Here is a 22,316-nt window from a genome sequence, read left to right on the forward strand (position 1 = left end):
CTGAAGAATCTGCATCACCAATACCTGTTTCAGAGCTCAGAGGAACATTTTATAAAGTTAAAGAAAGTGAGATATGCTGATCTATGCTACATGCTACCATGATGACAAGTGCACCAAAATACCATGAATAAGCCACAATAAATGTAAGCAATGACCACCACCAAGTAGTAAATGACGTCTAAGGTGAAGCAACATGAATAGAACAGACCTAGCATATCTATCAGGTTCAGTTGGCAGTTTCAATATTTCTAGTAAGTTACAAAACTTGTTATCTCCACCAGTGGATGTAAATCAGCAAGGAAGATCCCCAGATAAGAAAAGGGCCAAAGTTGGCAATTCTGCTTTCTCTGAAAAGTTGAGATGGGTGAGCCATTTTCCCCTTCACACTGCATTGTTTTTGAAATAATAATGAGAACTACTGGGGCCTGCTTAGACTATGTCCTGGGACAGAATTTATTCCTGAGCATTCTCTATATTCCCTGCCAAATGCAAGAATATTAGCTTCTCAAGATCTGATGTAATATTTTTATAATGTTCGTTTATTGTTTCACCTCTGTGCTGGCAAGCCTAAGATGCTGCAAGATTGTCATTTACAAACACCACCGTAAATAATGCTGAACAGGAAACATCACTTACTTAATTTGGTCAGAGAGACTCAGTTAATGTACAGTCAGGTTGTAAGGTCATTTATGTTTTGAGTTAGTTGATTAACTGCATTTCCTGCTTAGAGAGTGTTTTTTGTTACTGCCAAAAGTGTAGAGGTAGGCTTCCTTCAAATAAACTTGGCTCAAACTATATAATTTCTGATTGCAACTTTGCTTTAGAGCATCTCTAAATGCTCTAAATGGGGCTGTTGTGCTTCCTGGTTCTTTGGTACGATTGATATGGGGTGCAGGACCCGGGAGGAAAGGGGTGACAGAGGGGAAGATCGTGCTGTTTCCCAGGGCTCCTTTGAACAGCAGAAATGTTTTGAGGCGGCGCCTCCCTCCCTCCCTGGCATGTGTGCAAAGGAACAGGAGTGGGGGAGGAGAGTCATGTGCTGTAAGTCTGCAACCCTCAATACACTCACTTGGGAAAATAATGGCACTTACTTTTGAGTAGACACATGGGGAACTACTAGCACAAACTAATAGAAGAAAAATTAGAAAGGGCCAGAAGCACAACTCTAATCTAGCATAATGGTCTCCCTTACTTGAGAGTAAGCCAGATCTGCCTTCCCTTGTTGCAGGGAGGCATTTTACCCTCTTCTCCCTCCGACAGCAGGGAAAGTCCTTCTTCGGCAAGTTTATAGCACAATGTCAGCTTTACACACTGCCGATTTCACACATTAAGGATTTATTCCAGTTTATGTCTGATGATTTTAAAAGCGGAATAAGGGAGGGGGAACCATGGGAGATGTCCTGTCGTTTACACTGCCATGTAATCCCCCTGGAAACTTCCATGAATAGCCAGTCACGAGTGTGCTATAAATAGCTCATTTAGAGAAGCCCTTAGCATTGCTTCAAACATAGATGCCTATATCACACTGCCTCTTTTCTGTCATGGTCATTTGGACAGAAAGAAAGAGAGAGAGAATGTTTTCAACAGTCTCCCCTCTAGATGGGTTGGACTGCAACATCCACCATCCCCAGTGTGCTTCACCATCAAATGTGCTGCCTGGGGATGATGGGTGTTGTCCTCCAACACACACCTAGATGGCACCCACTTGCAGAAGGCTGGTGTACACCTTCTCACCTCAATTTAATGGAATTAAATTTCTATTTCATAACACATGCTGAGGTGACATTACAAGTAGCACCCACAAAGCCGTTTACCTTCCTGGAAGGGATGTGTGCACTCGGAGTTTTCGTAAAAGAGTGTCAGGAATGTTGGGCATGACATCACATTTACTCTTTGCCACTGCTTCCTCCTCTTCTTCCTCCTCTTCCTCCTCCTCCAGTAAGAAAGGAATTGTTGAAGACCCTGAAGAAGATTTTATTTTTAAAAAATTTCACTCTTAGGCAGAAAACATGCTGTGACTCGTAGGCTGGCTGGGGAATGCTTGGACTTGTAGGGCTGTTTTCCATCTAAACATGCATAAGACTGCGTCCTTGGGGAACAATGTTTCACTAATGCACTGTGAACAGTTAAGAAAGTGAAATGCCCAAAGAAACCTATTCAGGAATAAAGTTAGTCTGAACATTCAGTTCCCATTTGAAAAGTAACAACTGATATATTATTTGTACTATAGTTCCCTCCCCTACGTTCTGCTCTACAGACCAAATGACAATTTTTAGTGATCAAGTACCTGCATGCAAATTCCACTGAAATCAATGGAATCTCACTGTGTGTAACAGTGTCTTATGATCGGGGTACCAATTAGCTAAACTCCAAGTACTTAGTCTTCATTGATTGATTTACTGATTCAAAAATAATGTTTCCTACACAACATGTATGTAATGGATGCACTGTATGCTGGTATGATGTCCACACAACAGTGCACTCTTTTCCAATTAAACAAGATGAAGAATCTGAGTTGTTCAACTCTCATTCTCATCAGCTCCAGCATGGCAAATGGCCAGGGATAACTGGAGCTGTAGTTCAACAATATCTGCAGGGCCACAGGTTTCTCACCCATGAGCTGGAAGAGATCATACATTATAGGATTGGATAAATCAATCACTTTCCGTTTCTCTCTGTTTCTCATTTTCTAATCTTAAATTTGGTCATTCCAAACTAAAAAATGAAAAAAAAAGTTTGCATGACAAATTGTATGCAATTTTGTGCACATTTCTCCTAATACATGCATTTTTGTGCGCAACTTTCTCTAATATGCATTTTTATGCAAGCAATTCTACTAATGTAATCCATTTTAAACATTATTTTTACTAATATGTGCACTTTTGTGTGCACAGTTCCTTAGCAGACACTTTTTTGTATGCAATTTTTGACTGGAAAACTCAACTGGAAATTTCAAAGAAGCGTGAATTTTAGAGAATAACTGAGTTTCATTTCACATATTGGTTTAAAAGTGTGAAATTAGGTAAGTTCATATTAAAATGAAAACTGAACACATTTCTCCCCCACTCCTAACATGAAGTGAACATAAGTACTTAAAAAGAGCCATATTAGATCAGACCAAAGGACCATCAAGTCGTTCATGCAGAGGCCAACCAGCTGCCCATGGAAAACCCAGAAGTACAACATGAGTGTAGTAGTGTTTCTCAAGACTCATGGTCTTGATAAATTCTAACAGAAGGCCTCAGTTTTAGAAAAGGGTTGGGGCTACTAGAGCAAAGTTTCTTCCTCCTAATCACAAATACATTTCCATCAGTGCTAATTGTATTTCACCTCTTTCCTGTTCAGCAGCTTCACTGAGGTCAGGGAGTTTAAGTCCAACTAAATGTTGATTCCGCATCAATATGTGCTCCTGGTGGGGGGAAAAACACTTGGATTATTAATAGTTTTAAATAAGAAATAACTGTTCAGTAACAGAATAAAATCAGGCAATCACAGCTTTAAATACATAGACTAGTAAAGAATCTGGTGGTAATCAATTAGTTGTTGGATCTAACAATAAAGAATCAACTGCAAAATTGTGTGTGTGTGTGTGGTTTTTTAAAAGACTTTATATCCAGCGCTGATCATAAAATAGTAAATATAAAAGCAAATGTGGACATTTGTTATAAAGTGTTACTAGTTTTTAATTCAGACATTTGTGCTGAACAAAATGGCTGAGGTCAATGTTTGCGCAGACTGTTACAAAATTTCCCAAATTATAATGATATGATTGGTTCAAAACTATCCTGGTGTTTTCAATAATTGTATGAAATAAAATGTGGTCATACTGACTTGTTTTATATAAAAGTCACTGTATCTTGCTCAAATAGAAATATTATTTCAATATGTGCTTGCACATATATACACAATACCACATAATCCAGTATCTGAAAATGATAACTATTAGTCCACAAATTGTGTAAATTTGGTGCTTTTATGAAAAAAACAGTTATATAAACAAAACCCAGAAGGGAGGCCCTCAGACTGAACAAAATGCAATAAAAGAACGTATCCTCAAATGTGCCAAAGGGAAACTGACTGAACCAATGTGTTTCAGAGACAAAGCTTTCTTTATCCGGGGATCTTATAAAACACAAATGCAGTTAACAAAGGTGGTGGCTACCCTTCATAATCCATGAAGGTACACCTATTATCTTGGATCTATAAATTACTTTTAAAATTCGAACTGGAGCCAGAACAGTTTAAAGATTATACAGGCAAGTGGGCAGAAAATAGTGGAAATAATATTCCACTGGTAATTTGGGAAAACTTGTGGAGTAAGAGTCATCATTTTTCATTAAACATGTCAATTAGAGAAAATGTGCATAAACTGATGATGAGATGGTATACAACACTAGTTAAAATAAATAAAATAAATAAGAATTATTCAATTAATTGTTGGAAATGTCAGAAACAAATAGGAGATTTTCTTATTATTTATGTCCTTTGGCAAAATGTAGTGGAGAATTATTAATAAAAATATGGAGAAAATATTAAGCTACAAAATTTCATTAGATCCTTTGTTTCATCTTCTTAATTTTATGGATGGATTTGTTAGCCCACATTATAAGGAATTAATAGCTTATATGTTGGCTGCAGCAAGAATATTGTATGCAAAAAAATTAAAAATAAATAAATAGAGAGGGCAAATAACACATTCTAGAAAGGAATGGTTGGAAAAAATATGGAATATTGCTATTATGGCAAAATTAAGATATTATATTAGAACTGCAGAAAAAAGACAAAGTGGGGATGAACTTGTAAACAAACTGAACATCTTTTATTAATTTTTGTAGACATAAGGCAATGTATCCAAATATTTAGTTTTGTTTTTCAAAAATTTCAATTAGTTATTTATAAAATTTAATGATATATAAAGAAGAGAAACTTTGGATTTTGCGTAAGAAATACATAGTGCATAAATAAGTGTGTGTGAAAATATACATACCTTATTCAAGTGATTCAGAGAAGGGATGTCTTATTGCTTGATATATATAAAATATGTATAGTTTTATTTATTGTATCATTCTTATTGTATGGTGGGGGAAAGTTCAGGATGAATATACTAACAGAATAATAATAAAAAGAAAAAGAAAAAGAAAGAAGAATTGTAGGGGGAAAGTATGGGTGTGAGGAACCATTTAAAGTCCTAGGGCCAAATCTCAATCTGACAAAGATCTTGGGGGGCCACATTCCATCTGTGTGTGTATGGTGGGGGCAGAGGAAGACAGAGTGGGTTGGGCCAAAATGTGATTCCTACTCATTTCAAGATTATTCAGAAGTAAGGACAGCTTCTGCATGTCCACTCAGTAGTAAGCAGGGCTGAATCACTCAGCAATACTTTCAAATAGCATCTGAAATACCAAACCTCTACATGTCTACTCATAAGTAAGCAGGGCAATTTTCTATAGGACAACCCTCAAAACTAAGCAGGACTGAATCATTCAGCAGCTTCCTGCCAAGGCCCCATGCTGTCTTTCTGGCAGGGAAAATCTCTTATTCTTGATCAGCAGCTGATCAGAGATCATTATGATTTATTATTTACAATACTTTTATACTGCTTAATATTAAACTCCCATTAAAATACAATATAACAATATATAAACAAGGTGAAATAAATAATTAAAAAACATTTAAAAACATTACTACACCATAACCATGAAACAGGGTGGTAACAGAGTCCCTCCCAGGTCAAGGAAAACCTGTGTGAGCAGGTGAGAGGTAAAACTTGCCACTATTTCTGCCTCTTGAACCACACATGGGAGAATGTTCCAAAGAGTGAATTCCAGCACTGAAAAGGCCCACTTACATACAGGGCTTTTTTCTCAGGGGTTGACTGGATATATGTAAGGTAAGACAGTCAGTTATGTTTCCAGATCTTGAGTCATTTAGGGCTTTGTATGTTAACAATAAAACCTTGAAGATGGCTTGGTAGATTACAGGCAGCCCGTGCAGTTCTTTTAACATAGTGTAATATGATCATCCTAGCTGCCGCACTCTGCACTAAGCTGCAGCTTCCGAACTTGGTGGAAGGGCAGCCCCACACAGAACGTATTACAGTCGTCTAATCATAAGGTTACCAGTGCATAGATCACAGTGGCTAGGCTATTCCTATCCAGGAATGGGCATAGTTGGTGCACTGAAGCTGGAAATGGGCACACTGAGCCACTGAGGTTACATGGCCTCTAGTACCAAAGATGTATCCAGGAGCATCCCCAGACTATGTTCTTGTTGCTTCAGAGAGAGTGCAACCCTGTCCAGAACAGGCAAACAACACAGTTCCCAGACCTGGGAGCCACCCACCAACAGGGTCTCTGTATTATTAGGATTCAGCTCCAGCTTGTTAGCCGTCATCTAGCTCCATAACTGCATCCAGGCCACTGTTAGGAATGTGCATGGCCACCCCTGATTCAGACGTTACAGAGAAAAACAGCACACTGATGACACCTTGCCCCAAATCTCTTAATGACCACTCCCAACAAATTCATATAAATGTTAAAAAAAAAACATTGGCAACAGAATAGTGCCTTGTGGCTCTGCACAGTTCAACTAGCAGGGGGCTGAGGCACAGTCTCCGAAAGTTATTCTCTGAAACTGACCCCGTAGTTAAGAGCCAAAGCAACACAGAACACTGCCCCAACTCACAGAGCCAATCCAGGAGGATACTGTGGTCAGCAGTATCAGCTTCTGAGAGATCGAGAAGTAACAGCGTTGCACTCCCATTGCTCCTGTCCCAAAGAAGATTATTTTGCTTAAGAGTGCTTCCCTACCAGCCAGGAGAGGGGGCAGGGCCAAGGGAAGAAGCTGGCGGTCTAGATGAGAAAACCTTGCTGGCTGTATCTGGTGCTCTTTGGTCTAGAGAGAGAGCTGCATTTAGAAACAGCTTTTTTTTTCTTGTGATGGACAGAATTCACTTCTCCCAACTCATAAGAACACAAGAAGAGCCTTGCAGGATCAAACCAAGGGTCCATCTAGTCCAGCATTCTGTTCACATAGTGGCCAACCAGCTGCTGACCAGGAACCCACAAACAGGACATGAGTACAACATTACCTTCCCACCCATGTTCCCCAGCAACTGGTGTACATAGGAACACAGGCTGTTTGTATTACACAGAACTAGTGCTTTTGAGACCAGCAGATAATGCAATACGGTGTGGGAAAGAAGTGTTAAAAGCAGCAAGAAACAGAACACAAAAGAAAAGGAAGTGCATGAAACCATGTTTCAGATAAGATTTGTTGATATATTCTCAGGAAGGAAAGTTTTTTCTGGATGTGAAGAAATCTCCTAAGACTGCGGAGAAAGCTATTTCATTCCCAAATATTACTTTGAGAGATGACAGGGCAGTTGATCAGCTTTTTCCTGTTTATATACTGTGTACTTTATCTGAGAGTGAAATCCCTCTGCACTGTATTTTATGTTCACCTTAAAAACATGCAAGGGAGAAGCCACCAATGTTTCTCTTATACTGGGTTGCATCCAACGGTGCATTTTTACCAGTGGAATAAACACTGCTGGCAGATCAAATTCCCCACAGGCCTGGTGTGCCCCCAGATCTGCTCCGGAGGGTTGGGATCTTTTTCGCTGTTGTGCAAAAAGACATCTGCTTGTTTAATGTTGGATTTAGCCCACTTAAAGATATTCACCCACAGGTTGTTTTCTAAGAAACCAAATCATTAAGAATTTCTACTTCTATGTTACTGAGGGGTGGGGGAGCCTTTTAATTAAATATGAAGAATACCAGAAGAGCTCTGCTGGATTAGACCAAAGACCTATCTAGTCCAACATTCAATTCCCACAGTGGCCAACCAGATGCCCCTATGCGAAGCCCACAAGCAAGGCTTTAGTGCCAATAGCAACCCCTGCTTATCTTATCCAGCAACTGGTGTTCAAAGATGTACATCTGTGATACTGGAACTCGTATATAACCATCATGATAGAAGCCATGTAAGCTCTCTCTCAGCTTTCATTTTGCTGTAATTTGAATGAATTAGGATATTCTAATAATTTACTGAAATTAAAAAAATAACTCTGTGTGTGTGTGTGTGTGTGAGAGAGAGAGAGAGAAAGAGAGAGAGAGAGAGAATGAGAGAGGGGGGTTCTTTACCCAGCTGATAACATTGGAACATTCAATCACAATGTAATTTTGCTTATAGGTCAATTCACACAGGGATACTAGGTTACCTCATGTGACCACAATCCAGAACTGAGTAGTGCATTCTGCATAGGTCTTGGATGTGCTTAAAGGAACTCCATGGTCATAGATATGAAAGGGCTGTTTACTTTCCCACCCATAAAAAGTGTGTTTACACAATGCCAGTTCCAGGTTTTTGCGGGCCCCTGGGCAAGGCATCCTCAGCGTTCCCCTTCCTAGTGAGTCTACCTTCTCATGGCCATGCTGCTGTTGATCTTCATCCTTTTTCTCATCATTGCAACCATGTGCTTGCTACACAGGCAGAGATCCATTGAGCAAGCAGGCAGTGGCATCTACTGCTCCTCATTCTCATCATCACTGTTGTTTGGGCCAGAGCAAGAAGCAGCTGAACAAGCAGCTTGCAGAGGAGCAGCAGCTCCAGAAGCTGTCAATGGGCCCCCATTGTGATGTGGGCGCATGGCAAGAGCCTAAGCGTGCCTACCCTTGGCGCCTGCCCTGTGCCCAGCCCCCTTGTGCAAGGAGGTCAGCCTCTTTTTTTTAAAAAAGGAAGTAAGGTCTGTCAAAGGCTCTGAGACAAGAGCAGTCTTCCCCAACCTGGTGCCTTCCACATGCGTTGGACTACAACCCCCAGCATAAGTGGAAATGATGGGAGTTGCTGTCCAGCACATCTGGAGGGCCCCAGGTTGGCAAAGGCTAGAGTAGAGGTCATGGGTGGAAGGCTAGAGACCTTCACTTTCTACAACTCATTCCCATGGCCTTATCTCAGTTCCTTCACTCCCTAGGCTTCAACCCACCTACCATTCTACTATAAAATATGGTCTCTAGTGCAACATGCTTTGGGGAAAATTCATTTCCCCAGTCTTCAAAATGCAATTTTATTCTCTTATTACCAAAATATCCTGTTATATTTTGCACTATTGGAACAAACAGGGTCTAACAGGAACATCCATCTGCTGATTTATAAAAACTTACCTCTCTCAGTTTTGTCAATTTTTGCATTCGAATTGGTTGGACTTGTATCTGGAGGTCTTTGAACGCTGAAGGTTTAGTTGATACGTTGCTGGATTTATTACAAATGGCAAAGTTTTTATCATCTTCAGATGGTGGTTTTAAAGGTGCCTTTTCTATATTACCAGGTTCTGCATGATCCCATGACACAGCTCGCAGTAGTGGAGGACGGGAACCGGATGTATCAAGTTCTGTTTTACGTGGGACTTTGGAATCCTTCAGTAGAGGTGTGAAGCCCTTTAACTTTGGGTCCACCGTAACTGTGGCTGGGCCTTGCAAGTGTCCCTTGAAAGGAGAGTCATTTTCTTTTGTTTTTTTAGGAAATAGTTTTCCAAGTTCATTTTCACAAATATTTGTGCTGCTATTTAGAGATACTCTGCCAGTGTCAGTACCTGAAGTGCAGGATCGGGATAGATTATCCATAAGTTTATGAGGATCACAGTTCTCCTTTTGTTCAGTTAGCTTCTCCTTTGGGCTTTCTGAACTAAGTGTGCGAGGAGCCACTTTCCCCTGAGAAACATTTCCGTGATCATTCTCCTTTCGATCGGTTAATCCTTTTGTGGTGTTCTGAAATAAAAGAAAACTTTAGAATCATAGAATAGTAGAGTTACAAAGTTTATTTTACAAAGCCCAGCCTTTCTTTTGAAGCCAACAAAAATGCATTAATGATAAATGCAACCTTCTCCACAATTCTTAGTCCAGCAAAGCTCTTACTGGACTTAAGAAGAAGTGGCTAGAAGCAAAATCAGGTGCTTACATCATGCGGCAGGGTCTTGCTATTTACTGTGTTATCTGTACAGCACCATGTACATTGATGGTGCTATATAAATAAATAATAATAATAATAATAATAATAATAATAATAATAATAATAAGAAGAAGAAGAAGAAGAAGAAGAAACGTTAACACTGGACCAGTGGAAGATATCATTGTCATGCTACCTGGGTTTTTTTGGTTAGACATACTTAGAGGTGCTTTACTTATAAATCTTGTGCATGTAACTCAGAAGATTCATGATAAAATCTCCCAACGTTTTTACTTTTACTTTAATACAATTCTGGGAAGCTCAGAATTTGATCAGAACAATAATGCTGAGGCCTTGAAGATCCCAGAACTTTCCTAAAACTCTAACAGTGAAATGCAGTGTCCAATGGGGCTTACTCCCAGGTAAGTGTGCAGAGGACTGTGATGAAAGGCTCAAATTGCGAGGTCATTTGGGTGACTGAGCCATACAACAGCAGCTGCTGCTGTTCATCAGTGATGGGTTCTTTGCCGGAGCTCAGGTGGAAACTTCAATGCTGCGGCCATGTGATGTGGCTGCGTGAGTCTCTTTTGACTTCTCCTAGCTTAGACACTTCAATACCTCAGCTAGACTCTGAGATCAGAAGCAAGCCCAGATGGGAAAAAATGTTATTTGGGGAGGGTGGGGGATTTGCAGAGGACAATCATTGGGCATGGGGCCAGTTAACCTGTTTAGTGCCTACCAAATGCCACCCCCCCAAGGTAATGTGCATTTTATTCTGACTGATTTTAAGCTTTAGTCAACAACGTAAAAAATATTAAGGCATTCTTACCTGCAGTGGAGTCACTGAACCAACAACAATGGATCCACATGTATCAGAACCTAAAATACGAAAAAGAGGTGATGTAGCCACTGCCACAAACTTCAGTTTATCATAGTTAGAGCCAAACACAGGGGTGATATGGTTACTGCAAACATAAAATGGAGCAATTCAATTAACAAAAAATTCTGAAAAAATCAACATACACCTAGCTTATAGAACTTCTATTATAATCATTAGTACTTCACATTCTAGGCCAGTTCACACATCACAACGAGTCATCATGAGTTAATTCACCTGCTGAGCTCCATTTTGATTAGGCAAGACATGGCAAAGGTATGCCACAACTTGTTGTGTTGTGCAAACCTGGGCATCATAGCTTATCTGAAGGTTACTTAACCCCTAAATAACCCACGACACTTGGGTTCACACTGAAACTTTTGTATTAAAATGTCGGCCAGTGCACTTCTCTCAGCCACATGGGTGAATTAACCCATGGTGGCTTACCATGGCTTGCAAACCCAGTCTCTATGTCAACACTTGATCTTAGCCATTGATCACACAATATTTCATCCTTGCGAGCATCCGCATTACATAAGTTCTGATGAGGCTCTGCTCTGGATTCTATCTTATGATGAGTCCAGGTTAGCATCTACCAAGAGCAAGCCCTTCCCAGTCGCTGCCCTGATACAATGGAACTCTCTTCTAAGGGAAGGTCAGACTGTCTCCTCCCTGTTATCCTTATAGAGAAAGGTAAAAAATATCTCAGGTGACCTCTGGAAATAAAAATTGAAGAGCTATAGGATTTGCTTCAGAAATGCCTTGTTTTCTTTTTTCCTGTTTCATTATAATGAATAGGTGTTTTGTTGTAATTTTGTAAGCAGTAGCTTGTAAATAATGCTAAAATAATAAATAAATAAATAAATGGAACTCACTAACACAAAATATGACAAGGGCCACTGCTAAGGTTTAAGGAGAGCTTAGACAAATTCATGGGGCAAAGGTCTATTAATGGCTATTAGCCATTGCAGCCAGTGGAACCTGCAGGTTCAGAACCAAGATGCCCCTGAATACCAGTGGCGTGGTGGGAGGGGGCGAAGATACCTCTTCAATCAGGCCCTGCTGTTTGGCTTCCTGGAAGCATCTGGCTGGCCACTGTGGGAAACAGGATGCTGGAATCTTCTTATTTTCACATAGTGTTACAATTTCCCCCATATTTATTTGTCCAGGAAGAAGTCTAGTTTTCCTTTTCCAGGGAGGAAAAAATGTTTACTAGAGCTTACAATGGCCAGCTTTCTAAAGTTGTTCAACTATCTCTAGATTTAGATTGGAACATGCCGGATTGATTTTACCTGTTGGACTTGGAAGAGTCAGAGAGTTGCTCCGAGATGGCACAGGTGAGATACTGGGACTAAGTGAAGGCGATAAGGCTGCATTAAATTAAATTAAACACAATAACAAGTAGTTATTTCTTGTGAGCCAGTGACGGAGTTTTCAGGAAGGGTGAAATTAAACCTACAGCAGATATCAGTATAAATTATGGCATCACTGGGAGATGGAATGGAAAAGAGGTGGAGGAGCCAGGTTAGTCATAAAGGTTACTACTATCATCTATAGCTCTTCTCTCCAATATACTAGTTTTTTGTAGGTAGCATTTTTTAAGAAGTTGTATTTATTTATGAATGTTGTGCTTCCTGCAAAGACATCAGGCGACGTACCTGGTTTCCTCCCTGACAGTGGAGGTTGGTGGCTCCAATGTCTGTGGAATTGTAAATCTGCTCTGGGCTTCAGTCAGAGTAAGTCAGAACTGTAAAGGAGCGATCCAAGGTGTGAAGCACCTTAGATAGCTCCTTTAGAGTTTTGACTGAAATCCAGAGTGGATTCACTACCCCACTGACATCGGAGTCACTAGCCTCCACTGCTTCCCCTCCATTTTATCTACACAACAGGAAGTTAGATTCATAGACCACAACTGGCTCAAGGCTACACAGTGAGCTTCAGGATTTGAACCTGGATCTCCATGGTTTCAGTCCAACACTCTAACATTAGCGCTCACGTTTTTAACACCCATTTTGAAGTGATGCAATCCCAGGAAACTTGTTATCATATCTCTTTCCTGAATGTGTAGATCAGGGTTAGGCAATCTGGCTCAATCCAGATGGGTTTTTTGACTGCAACTCCCATCTTCCCCAGCCAGCATGGCCAATGGTCAGGGATTATAGGAGTTGTAGTCTAAAACATCTAGAGGACACCAGGTTGCCTTTCCACGGTGTAGATTGTAGAAGTAGGAAGCAGGGCCGGATCTACACTACGGCTTTAAAGCGCTTTAAAGCAGTAGTGTAGATCCGGCCCAGGACAAACCATGGACCAGAGGCATAGAACCTACTGGATATAATAGGAAAATGTAGTTCTTAACTCTTAAGTCTGCCTTCTCTCTGGCTAGCTAGTGACATTTTCTTGGCTAGGACAATTAGGGAGAACTTTAATGTTTTCTGTCAAAACAAGTTGGTTCTTTAATTTATGCCCAGAAAACATATAACACAAATGCACTTCTGTCTACAAATGCCCTGGTCACATAAGTCCACAAATGCACTTCGGTGCCTAGGGACAAATAATAGAGAGAGGGCAAGAGACGAACTACTTCAGGGCTCCTATCCTGGGAACAGTGGCTCTCCTGCGACACCCTGCCTTCTGCAGTACAGCAATGACACTGAACCTGGTTTATACCACAGAGACCAAATTTGAATCTCCAGTTTCTTTAATAGTCTTGGGGAGGTCAGTGTCTCAACTTCAATTCCTTATCAGTAAAAATTGAGTCATTATCTGCCTCACAGATCTGTGAAATGCTTTACATGCTGAAAGGCTAGTAGGAAAGGATTTACTATTGAATTGGAATGCCCCTCCCTCCTAGGCAGTCCTAATTGAAAGGCTAAAAGAAAGAAAAATGTGTCCTGTGTCATTGCATGAAATCTCGAGGAAGAAAAAGGACTTGTGAGGAGAGTAGGAGAAAGAGAATGAGCTGGAGGGAGCGTGCCCTCTTTAAACCCAAGAATGATGCTGGGAATATGTTGACAATAGGTTTGTGACTTTTACTCCACAATAGACTGGCCTTTACGGTGCCACAGCAGTCTTGAATTGAAAGGATCACACACATGGCATATTGGCGAACGATGGGCTCCACTTGCATAGTGTCTCAAAGTATGTTGTTTTAAAATGCATACCTGTGGGAGATTCAGAGAGGCTGCTTCTCGATTTTCTTCCTCTACGTGTGAGGAACCTCTCACTCACCCTCTTTGCTTCTTCTAACAATTCAAGGTTCTTTTTTTTATCTTCTTCGGAGATTGTAACATCTGGCAGCTGGTCATTAACCAGGTCAATTACATGACCTGCACTGTCTAAATGGCAAAATATCTCAATTACAAGTTGTATTATTGTTGTTGTTGCATTTATATCCCACCGTTTTTTCTCCAAGGAACCCAAGGCAGCATACATAATCCTCCTCCTCCTCCTCTCCATTTTATCCTCACAACAACAACCCTGTGAGGTGGGTTGGGCTGAGAGCCTGTGACTGGCTCAAAGTCACCCAGTGGGTTTCCATGGCCAAGTGGGGACTAGAACCCAGATCTCCCGACCCCCAGTCCAACACTCTAGCGACTACACCACACTGGCTTGTACCATGTAACTATGTATGCAAAGCAGGGGTCTTGAACCTCTTTCAGCCTGAGGGCAAAATTCCATTTGGAAGGAGTTCTTGGGGGCAGGGGGCATTCCAGAGGTGGGCAGGGTCAAAGGCAAAGGGGGAAGGACCAAATGTATCAGCTTATTTTGACCTAAAGGTCTCACTGCCAGTAACTAAGGGGATCATCAGACCGGGTGGGGGTGGGGATTGTGTTTCCTTACTGTTGCTCTTACTTCTTGCTGCTCTTCCGCTATAGGGCCCAGAAGAATCACACAGGAGAGAAAAGGGAAACAAGCTGCAACCACGTGGCCCATTCAGTGTAGTGGGACACCACCTTCTAGTGGCCATTTTATAGCAAAACTTCTCTGCATACAGCAGGAAATGGCGACCAATTTCGCTATAACTCAGAAGAGATGTATTTTGTTTGGACTATATTACTACGGAAAAAATGGCAGGAGGAGCTGGAAACCAGTAGGAGGTGTGCAGGAGGCGGACAGCGTCATGAATCACAGAATCATAGAATAGCAGAGTTGGAAGGGGCCTACAAGGCCATCGAGTCCAACCCCCTGCTCAATGCAGGAATCCACCCTAAAGCATCCCTGACAGATGGTTGTCCAGCTGCCTCTTGAATGCCTCTAGTGTGGGAGCGCCCACAACCTCCCTAGGTAACTGATTCCACCGTCGCACTGCTCTGAGAGGGACCCGTGAAAATATGTGACTGCCCAGACAAGCGTGCTTTAAAACACTTGTCTGATGATACTCTAAGCCTTAGGAGACGCACTTCAATCTTTTGGAATGCGGGGGAAAATGCACAAAAGCCAGGAAGCCATCAAACCTTCGGTGATCAGGGAAAGGGAGTGGGACATGGCCTTTTGGAGAGGTCCAGAGGGCCAGATTGGAACCCAAAATGGGCCAAGGGTTTCAAAGTGTTTCACCTTTTTGCCTACTGTATGGATTGGATGTTACCCAACACATTGCTATCTGATGACACTCCCAAGTAACACGCTGATGTGACGGAAACCCGTGAAACAGCTGGTCTGAATGAATTATAGAATTACTACAGAAACTATACAGCTGAAGGAAACAATTATGTTCTCCAAACACACCCTATAATATTTGTATTAACTGTAGATGTACCTACAGTTTGAAAGTTTCCTCATTATGAGGAGTGTCCTGTTTCCTAAGGCGCTACACTAGCTACTACACAGTAGCACATATTATGTGTGAACAGCTCCAGCGAAAGTAGCATTCCACATCTGGCCGGCAAAGCAGAAGTATGCTTTTTTCCCCTTTAAAGTTTACATCCGCTAAATTCTCCTCATGTACAGATAACATGCAGGAAAGCAGGCATCCTGTGCTCGCTAGGATGTCATGTGAAAGCCTGAAGGACACTGTGGAGTGATCCATTATCCCATATTTCCTTTTCTCTCTCTCTCTCGTATGTAGTTTCAGTATCCTAAATGCAGGGTAGAAACTTAAGCTTTCATTCAATCATACTGCATACTGAGAGACAGTACATTCATTAAAAACCTCTCCAAGGGCAGATACACAAAACCCAATGCATTTTCATTAGGCAATACTTGATGCATCTTGAAACCCAAGAATTATTCTGTACATGTACTTCTAAAGAAAGATTATAAAACTGCCATTAAAAAACTGGTTTCTTACCCACGGAAGTCAGTGAGCTAGCTGATGTCCTAGCATTCCTGTTAGAATGTCTCGGATGAGGACTAACTGGTCTGGAGGTGAAAAAAACCCAACAATAAGGGAAAGAAAAAACAAAGTATGTTTCTACATAGAAATATTAAAACTAAATATTCAAACACGAGAGAGTGATTTATTAAATTCGTATACTGCCTAACTGGCCAGTGCCCTTGGGATGGTTTACAAACATAAAAACAAATGACAACAACAAAAACTTTATATATGTGAAATTCAAAACTACCCTCTCTCTCTGCTGGTTGGTTAAACAAATGAATTGTTGTCTTGATCCAGACATTTATGTGGGCTCAGATGTGCACATTATTTCTTTGCTTACAGATGTGCACATTGTTTCTTTGCATACATTATTTCTTTGCATTAATTCTGATATAGATGAAAACCAATTGATACATGATTGATTGGTATATTTAAAAATTATCATAACAATCAAGAAATACCATTAGTGCTAGTAATTTGGTCCCATTTTCTGTTTTCATCCAGATAAGTAAGCAAAGGTAAGCAATCAAGTGACAAAAATGGTGTGTGTGTGTGGAGAAAGAGGGAATATGACAAGGAAGGGGAAAGAGGTTGGAAGAGGAGTAGTAAGTGTGGTGGGCAAAGAACCATACAATCAGGGAAGTAGTAGTTGGGCAACTAGGCAGGTAAGACAACTGTTCCTTTGGGAGCAATATAGTCATCAAAAGATGCTGAAAAACTTTATTTGAAAGGCTACACAGTAGTGTACTTCCTTTTACCAAAGATTACAGGATTTAGTCCAAATTCTGAGGACATCCATGTATTCCTACTTGAAATCTAGGAGTTTTAAATTGCATTATTATTAAAAAACCAGTATAGTTACTTAGTTTCATGCACCTATCCCTGGAAACATCTCCACGTGATAAATATAAATTGGCATGTTTTGGAAGGGGAAAAAAATATTTCCTCTGCTAGTTACAAGTATCCAGGGCAACAGTGCTGTGTCCAATTATACGCATATAGGTTTCATTACGAAAAAAGGAAGAAAAGGATTTAAGCATAAATGTCCACATGAGACCAGCCCCTACAACATACTTTTCTAGAGGATAGAAGTCGAAAGCTATAAAATTAAAGAGATACCATCAAAGCATTACCACAGGCCTTCATCCAATGTTTTGCAGCTTACAATAAACAATGCCAATAAGGCATTCCTCAGATTTAGAACTTATACATGGAACATTAACAGTTTTCTTCTTATATTCCAGTATTATCCATCCTATGACATTAACTCCTCTAACTCTAACATCTTTAAGCTCAAATTAGATATTAGTTGTGTGAAGCAAACTCAACTATTATTTTCTTAAATGAAAAGTAGCCATGGGATTGCTGTCAGTTGGAATGGAGTGTGTGTGTCTATGTGTACACACACACACATACACACACACACACAGAGTCCTTTTCTCTTCCTGCCATATTCTGTTCCACAACACCCCTTCCCGCAACTGCTTTCCTACGCGCGGTCCCATTTTTTCCATCTACCCTCACATCTCTCGAGAGATAGACTCATGCGCCTCCCATGTAACAACCAACTAGATTGCCCTCAACCACCACCACAAGTCCCATGTCCATTTCCCCTTACTGCCCTTTATGCCTGGGAACCACCTTAAGAACCACCTACTTGGAACCATCACTTCCATCAAACTCCAGTTCAATGAACACACCTCATTTGCAAAGCTTTTGGCATGACCTTATCCCCAACTAAAACAAACCCTATGTTCAAGAGCGTTTGTTTATATTCACCCCTTCTGACTTCCATCTAAATTTAAGGTCCTTCAGATAGGGACCTGCCTTTTCTTTATATGGCCATAAATCACCACATACCAAGGATGGCACAATAGAAATAAAATTTTGCACGTTGATATATTACCTGAAAGCTAGATTTTGCTCTCTTTCTGTTCCCGGTGTAATTGTATACTCTGGAAGAACTATAGAAGGTGTGTTGCATGTTGCTGCTTCAATAGGGGGCTCCTGAATGGAATTTGACAGGGAAAAATAGTTTAAAGGGTTAGTGGAAAGTGAAAATATACCAGAGGAAAGTTGCAGTGAAAAATAAAGTATCACCTTATTTTTTACATAAAAACCTAGGCCTAATTTCTCTGCACAATTAAAATCCAATTTCTTGCGACAGAAATCTTTCTCCAATTCTTGGTGTACAATTTTATAAGGAACCCAGGTGATTCAAATCTGATTTTAAACCAATTGAGGACTTGGTGCCATGTCAGACAAGTAAGATTAATAATACCATTGCTACTAATAATACTAGCTCCAATAAAAAAGGTAAATTCACCTTGAGTAACTCAAAAAGTATTCCTTACACTTCTCATGAACAGCAATGTGTATCTGGGAGACCTCTGCCAGAGCCCCAAGAACACCCACGTATACTGACTTCTCCAAAAGTCATGCCTTGAACACTATTTTGTTTTTATTGTTAGATTATTGAATGCTTAATTGTGTAACAATACTTGTTTTAGTGAAAGCTGAACAGGACTAGTAGTGATGTGTGTCTACAGATCCAGCTAAGGAAGTAAGTTGATAAGCTTGGACTTGCTGGCTTCAGTCCATTGTGAGCATGTTGGATGTGCTGCCATCTCGTCAGCTGCGCTGAAGGGGATAAACCTTCTGATGTGCATGCAGATGCATCTTCCCATCACCATCCTTACAGGACTATAAGACTGTAAGAACAATAACAATGAGTTCGTGTGGAATCTAAGGCCTCATCTACACCCAGCAGGATATTGCACTATGAAAGCAGTACGTAAAAGGCAGGAGCCACACTACTGCTTTATAGCAGTATTGAAGTGCACCGACAACTGTTGGGGCCTATTGACACATACCATATACTGCTTTAATACCACTATATCCTGCTTGGTGTAGATGAGGCCTAAGAGACCTCCAGTATCAGAGGCAGTAATCCTATATTCACCAGTTGCAGGGGGACATGGGTGCGAAGGTGCTGTTCACTAATATCCTGCTTGTGGGTTCCTCCTGGTCAACAGCCGGTTGGGCACTGTGTGAGCAGAGTGCTAGACTAGATGGACCCTTGGTCTAATCCAGCATGGTTCTTTATGTTCTTAGTGTTAGATCCAGACCATGGTCTCTAGTGAAACATATTAGCCTTAAAAATATTCTAAATATTTAGAAAAGCTTGAAGTAGCAATCTATTTTTATATCCTTTCCTCCAAGAGATATTTACTCAGCAACCAGAATGAATAGTCCGGTGGCATCTTAAAAGCTAGCACATTCAGAGAACAAATCTATGCCTTCCCTCCAGATGGAGTTTTTGGGGCCACAAGATGCAGCCAACAGAGCTTCCACCTCAGCAGAGGTGATCTGATTGTGGATATCCTCTCTCAAGACTTTCTCCAGATGCAGTAGAAAGCTCTGCAGTGGCTCTCTCTCACAAAGCCAGAACATGGCTCTTGGGAAGGGAGGAAATTTATTTATTTATTTATTTATTTAAAACATTTATATCCCACCCTAAATCATTAAGATCTCAGAGTGGCATACCGATAAAAGCATACAGTATAAAACAATAAATATGCACAGTTAAAAACAAATGAAACCATGAACCAAGTTAAAACAATATTGTATATAATTTAAAAGCAGTAAAAGCAGTTAAAACAATGTGCCAGTGAATTTAACCATCAAAGGCTTTGTTAAAAAGCCAAGTTTTTACTTGGCATCGAAATGAAATCATTGTTGGCACCAATCAGGCGTCCAAGGGGAGGGCATTCCACAGTTGGGGTGCCACAGCAGAGAAAGCCCTCTTCCTTGTTCCATCATAATGTATATGTTGCATTGGTGGGATGCGGAGAAGGGCTCCTTCAACAGATCTAAGGTCTCGGGCAGGCATATATAAGGAGAGGCGCTCCCTCAAGTATCGAGGTCCTAAGCTGTTTAGGGACCTTGATACTTGAGAGAGTGCCTCTCCTTATATATGCCTGCCCGAGCCTTTAGATCTGTTGGAGGAGCCCTTCTCCGCATCCCACCAATGGGTGTGTTGGAGGCAGGCAAGTGAAAGGAGAGGAGAGAGGCCTTCTGATTGCCTGTGCCATGGACAATCGCATGGGACACCCCTTTCTTGAGCACCTGCTGTAGTGTCACTAGGCAGGTGGCAACTTCGGAGAGCCCTGTCGGCCAGCAGGGCTCTCCAGAGCTCCTGCTGGAGACAGCAGCAGCAGCAGCAGCAGCAGCAGCAGCAGCAGCAGCAGCAGCAGCAGCAGGCCCTCCTGGGAGGAACAAGGGGAGTACACAATTTGCCACTCCTCCCCACTCTAGTGCCTGAGAGGCAAATCCTGATTCGACGGGCTCACCTAACAAAAGTGCTTTTAAAGAAGACAGAGAAACAAAAAATGCCTCTGCCATTCCTCCTGCCCTGCCCTGCTCATAGGATTTCTCTCTTATTTTGGCATAAGATTTCATGGACTTGAGCCCACCTCATTAAATTCATAAAGTGGCTTAGAAAGTTCAGTCTAGACTCCATAGGATGTTGTGCTTTCATATTTGCTCCTTTTTTAACGTGTTTCGTTTGGATTGCATTCTGTTGCAAAGTTAGCACCTCCTTTGCATCTGACAACTTAGAAGCAAGTCCTGCAACTGCATATCAATTAGTTTAGTTTTTTTGGTCTCAGCTTTCTTTTCTCACCTCCTGGGTTAGAAGGGGCAGGGGTTGCTTGTCTATGACCTTCATATCTTGTCCATTTCCAATTCTGCAGGCCCACAAACGTCTGCATCCCATGAGAATCTGTGTTATAGTGATTGCGCCATGCACACACCGTGGAGTGTTTTTCCATTCGTGGAGTGATTTACCATTTTCCAGGGGCCTTTCTCATGATCCAAAGTGTGTCCAGCCATTGCAACTCATGCATTTTAACTGTTTGCATTCCAGAGCACCAAGAAGCCAAGCATTGCCCCACTCATTCCTTCTGACTGGCATGCTGGCTGGCAATGATGGGAGTAGTAGTCCATCACCTCTGGAGGGCACCAAGGTTGGGGAAGGCTGGATTAGCTGCTTCCCTGTAATGGAAGGATTGGCAGGGACATTCAGAGTTCCTCTCTTCCCATAACATTATCTCATGGCTATAATGGCTTTTTCCAGGTAAGAATATGCAATGACGTGAGAAACAGGAAATCCTTTGATGTGGCTGAGTAAATGAGCCTCCAACATAACCGCTGAGCAGCAGTTAAACAGAAAAGGGTCCTCAGAATTTCACAGCGATAACATCTCATACTGAACTGTTTTTATCATTCAGTACCTGGCAAATAATTTAGATATATCATTGCACATGCAATGGAGCAAAATCAAATTCTTTGACCTATGCTGTATGGCTCCCAATTGACTGATCTCTAAACTCACATACAAATGAGTTGTTTATCTTGAACCAGGAAACTAGCCCTCAGCACAAACGTATAATTGTGTCAGAATGCATGACAAATCACTGCAGGGTTCAACATTTTCCTATGAAGTTAAAGGAAAAGTAGCGGATGTTTTTATCCAGCGTGTAGAATACCATGTCCTAGGTTTAGAAGACAATGATAAAAGAAAAACTGACTGTGCCAGATATACATTAGGTTTAAAGTTTTCAACACGTTTCAAGAACATGATGATCTGTTTCTTCTTTGTTTTTTAAAGCCAGTTGACGAAATAGACCCTGAAGAGGCAGATTTAAAGGCCTGTAAATCATTGGGTGTATTCACTCAGTACTGCATAGTCTACGCATGTTATCCAATGTTGTATACCAAAAAAAAAAAAAATCCTCCAAAAAAATTGAGGGTAAATTAGAAAGTTAGGAAGTTCTCTGTCAAACTATCACCATGCTGGCACAATTGTTTCTCTGCATGCATGATATAGTGTGTAACATGCTTTCAATGCCACAAGAAAGCATGGACTGGGTTCATTGGCAAGTAGGACTTGGTGTGTTTTTAGTTTTTTTAAAAAAAATGTATCTACTCTAATTTTGGTAGCAGTTGCTACTGTTTCATTTTCATCCCAGCTGGGATACCTCTCACGCAATGTCTCAGGCAGCGCTAACTCTTCGGGGAGTACCTCCAAGGCTGGCTATATAGTCTTAGTGAACGTGGGGTGGGGGGAACCACAGTAGAAGGTTACTCCAGTTTGTCTTACTATAGAAGTTGCTT

The 22,316-nt window shown here is 41.1% G+C and overlaps 1 protein-coding gene across 1 annotated transcript in view; it reads right to left on the reverse strand.

Annotated features, from left to right (window-relative positions):
* The window catches only part of IRAG1 (inositol 1,4,5-triphosphate receptor associated 1), a 61,829-nt gene that overhangs the window by 22,681 nt on the left and 16,832 nt on the right, over nt 1-22,316 (reverse strand). Inside the window, exons 5-12 of the mRNA XM_063117282.1 lie at nt 18,046-18,146; nt 16,110-16,180; nt 13,984-14,157; nt 12,115-12,192; nt 10,775-10,824; nt 9,165-9,767; nt 3,331-3,409; nt 1,815-1,962 (exon numbers count right to left, since the gene is read on the reverse strand). Of these exons, the coding sequence (XP_062973352.1) occupies nt 1,815-1,962; nt 3,331-3,409; nt 9,165-9,767; nt 10,775-10,824; nt 12,115-12,192; nt 13,984-14,157; nt 16,110-16,180; nt 18,046-18,146 (1,304 nt within the window). The remainder of the gene's footprint in view (nt 1-1,814; nt 1,963-3,330; nt 3,410-9,164; nt 9,768-10,774; nt 10,825-12,114; nt 12,193-13,983; nt 14,158-16,109; nt 16,181-18,045; nt 18,147-22,316) is intronic.

Source organism: Elgaria multicarinata, chromosome 2 (assembly GCF_023053635.1).
Source record: "Elgaria multicarinata webbii isolate HBS135686 ecotype San Diego chromosome 2, rElgMul1.1.pri, whole genome shotgun sequence".
In the NCBI taxonomy this organism is placed as follows: Eukaryota; Metazoa; Chordata; class Lepidosauria; order Squamata; family Anguidae; genus Elgaria; species Elgaria multicarinata.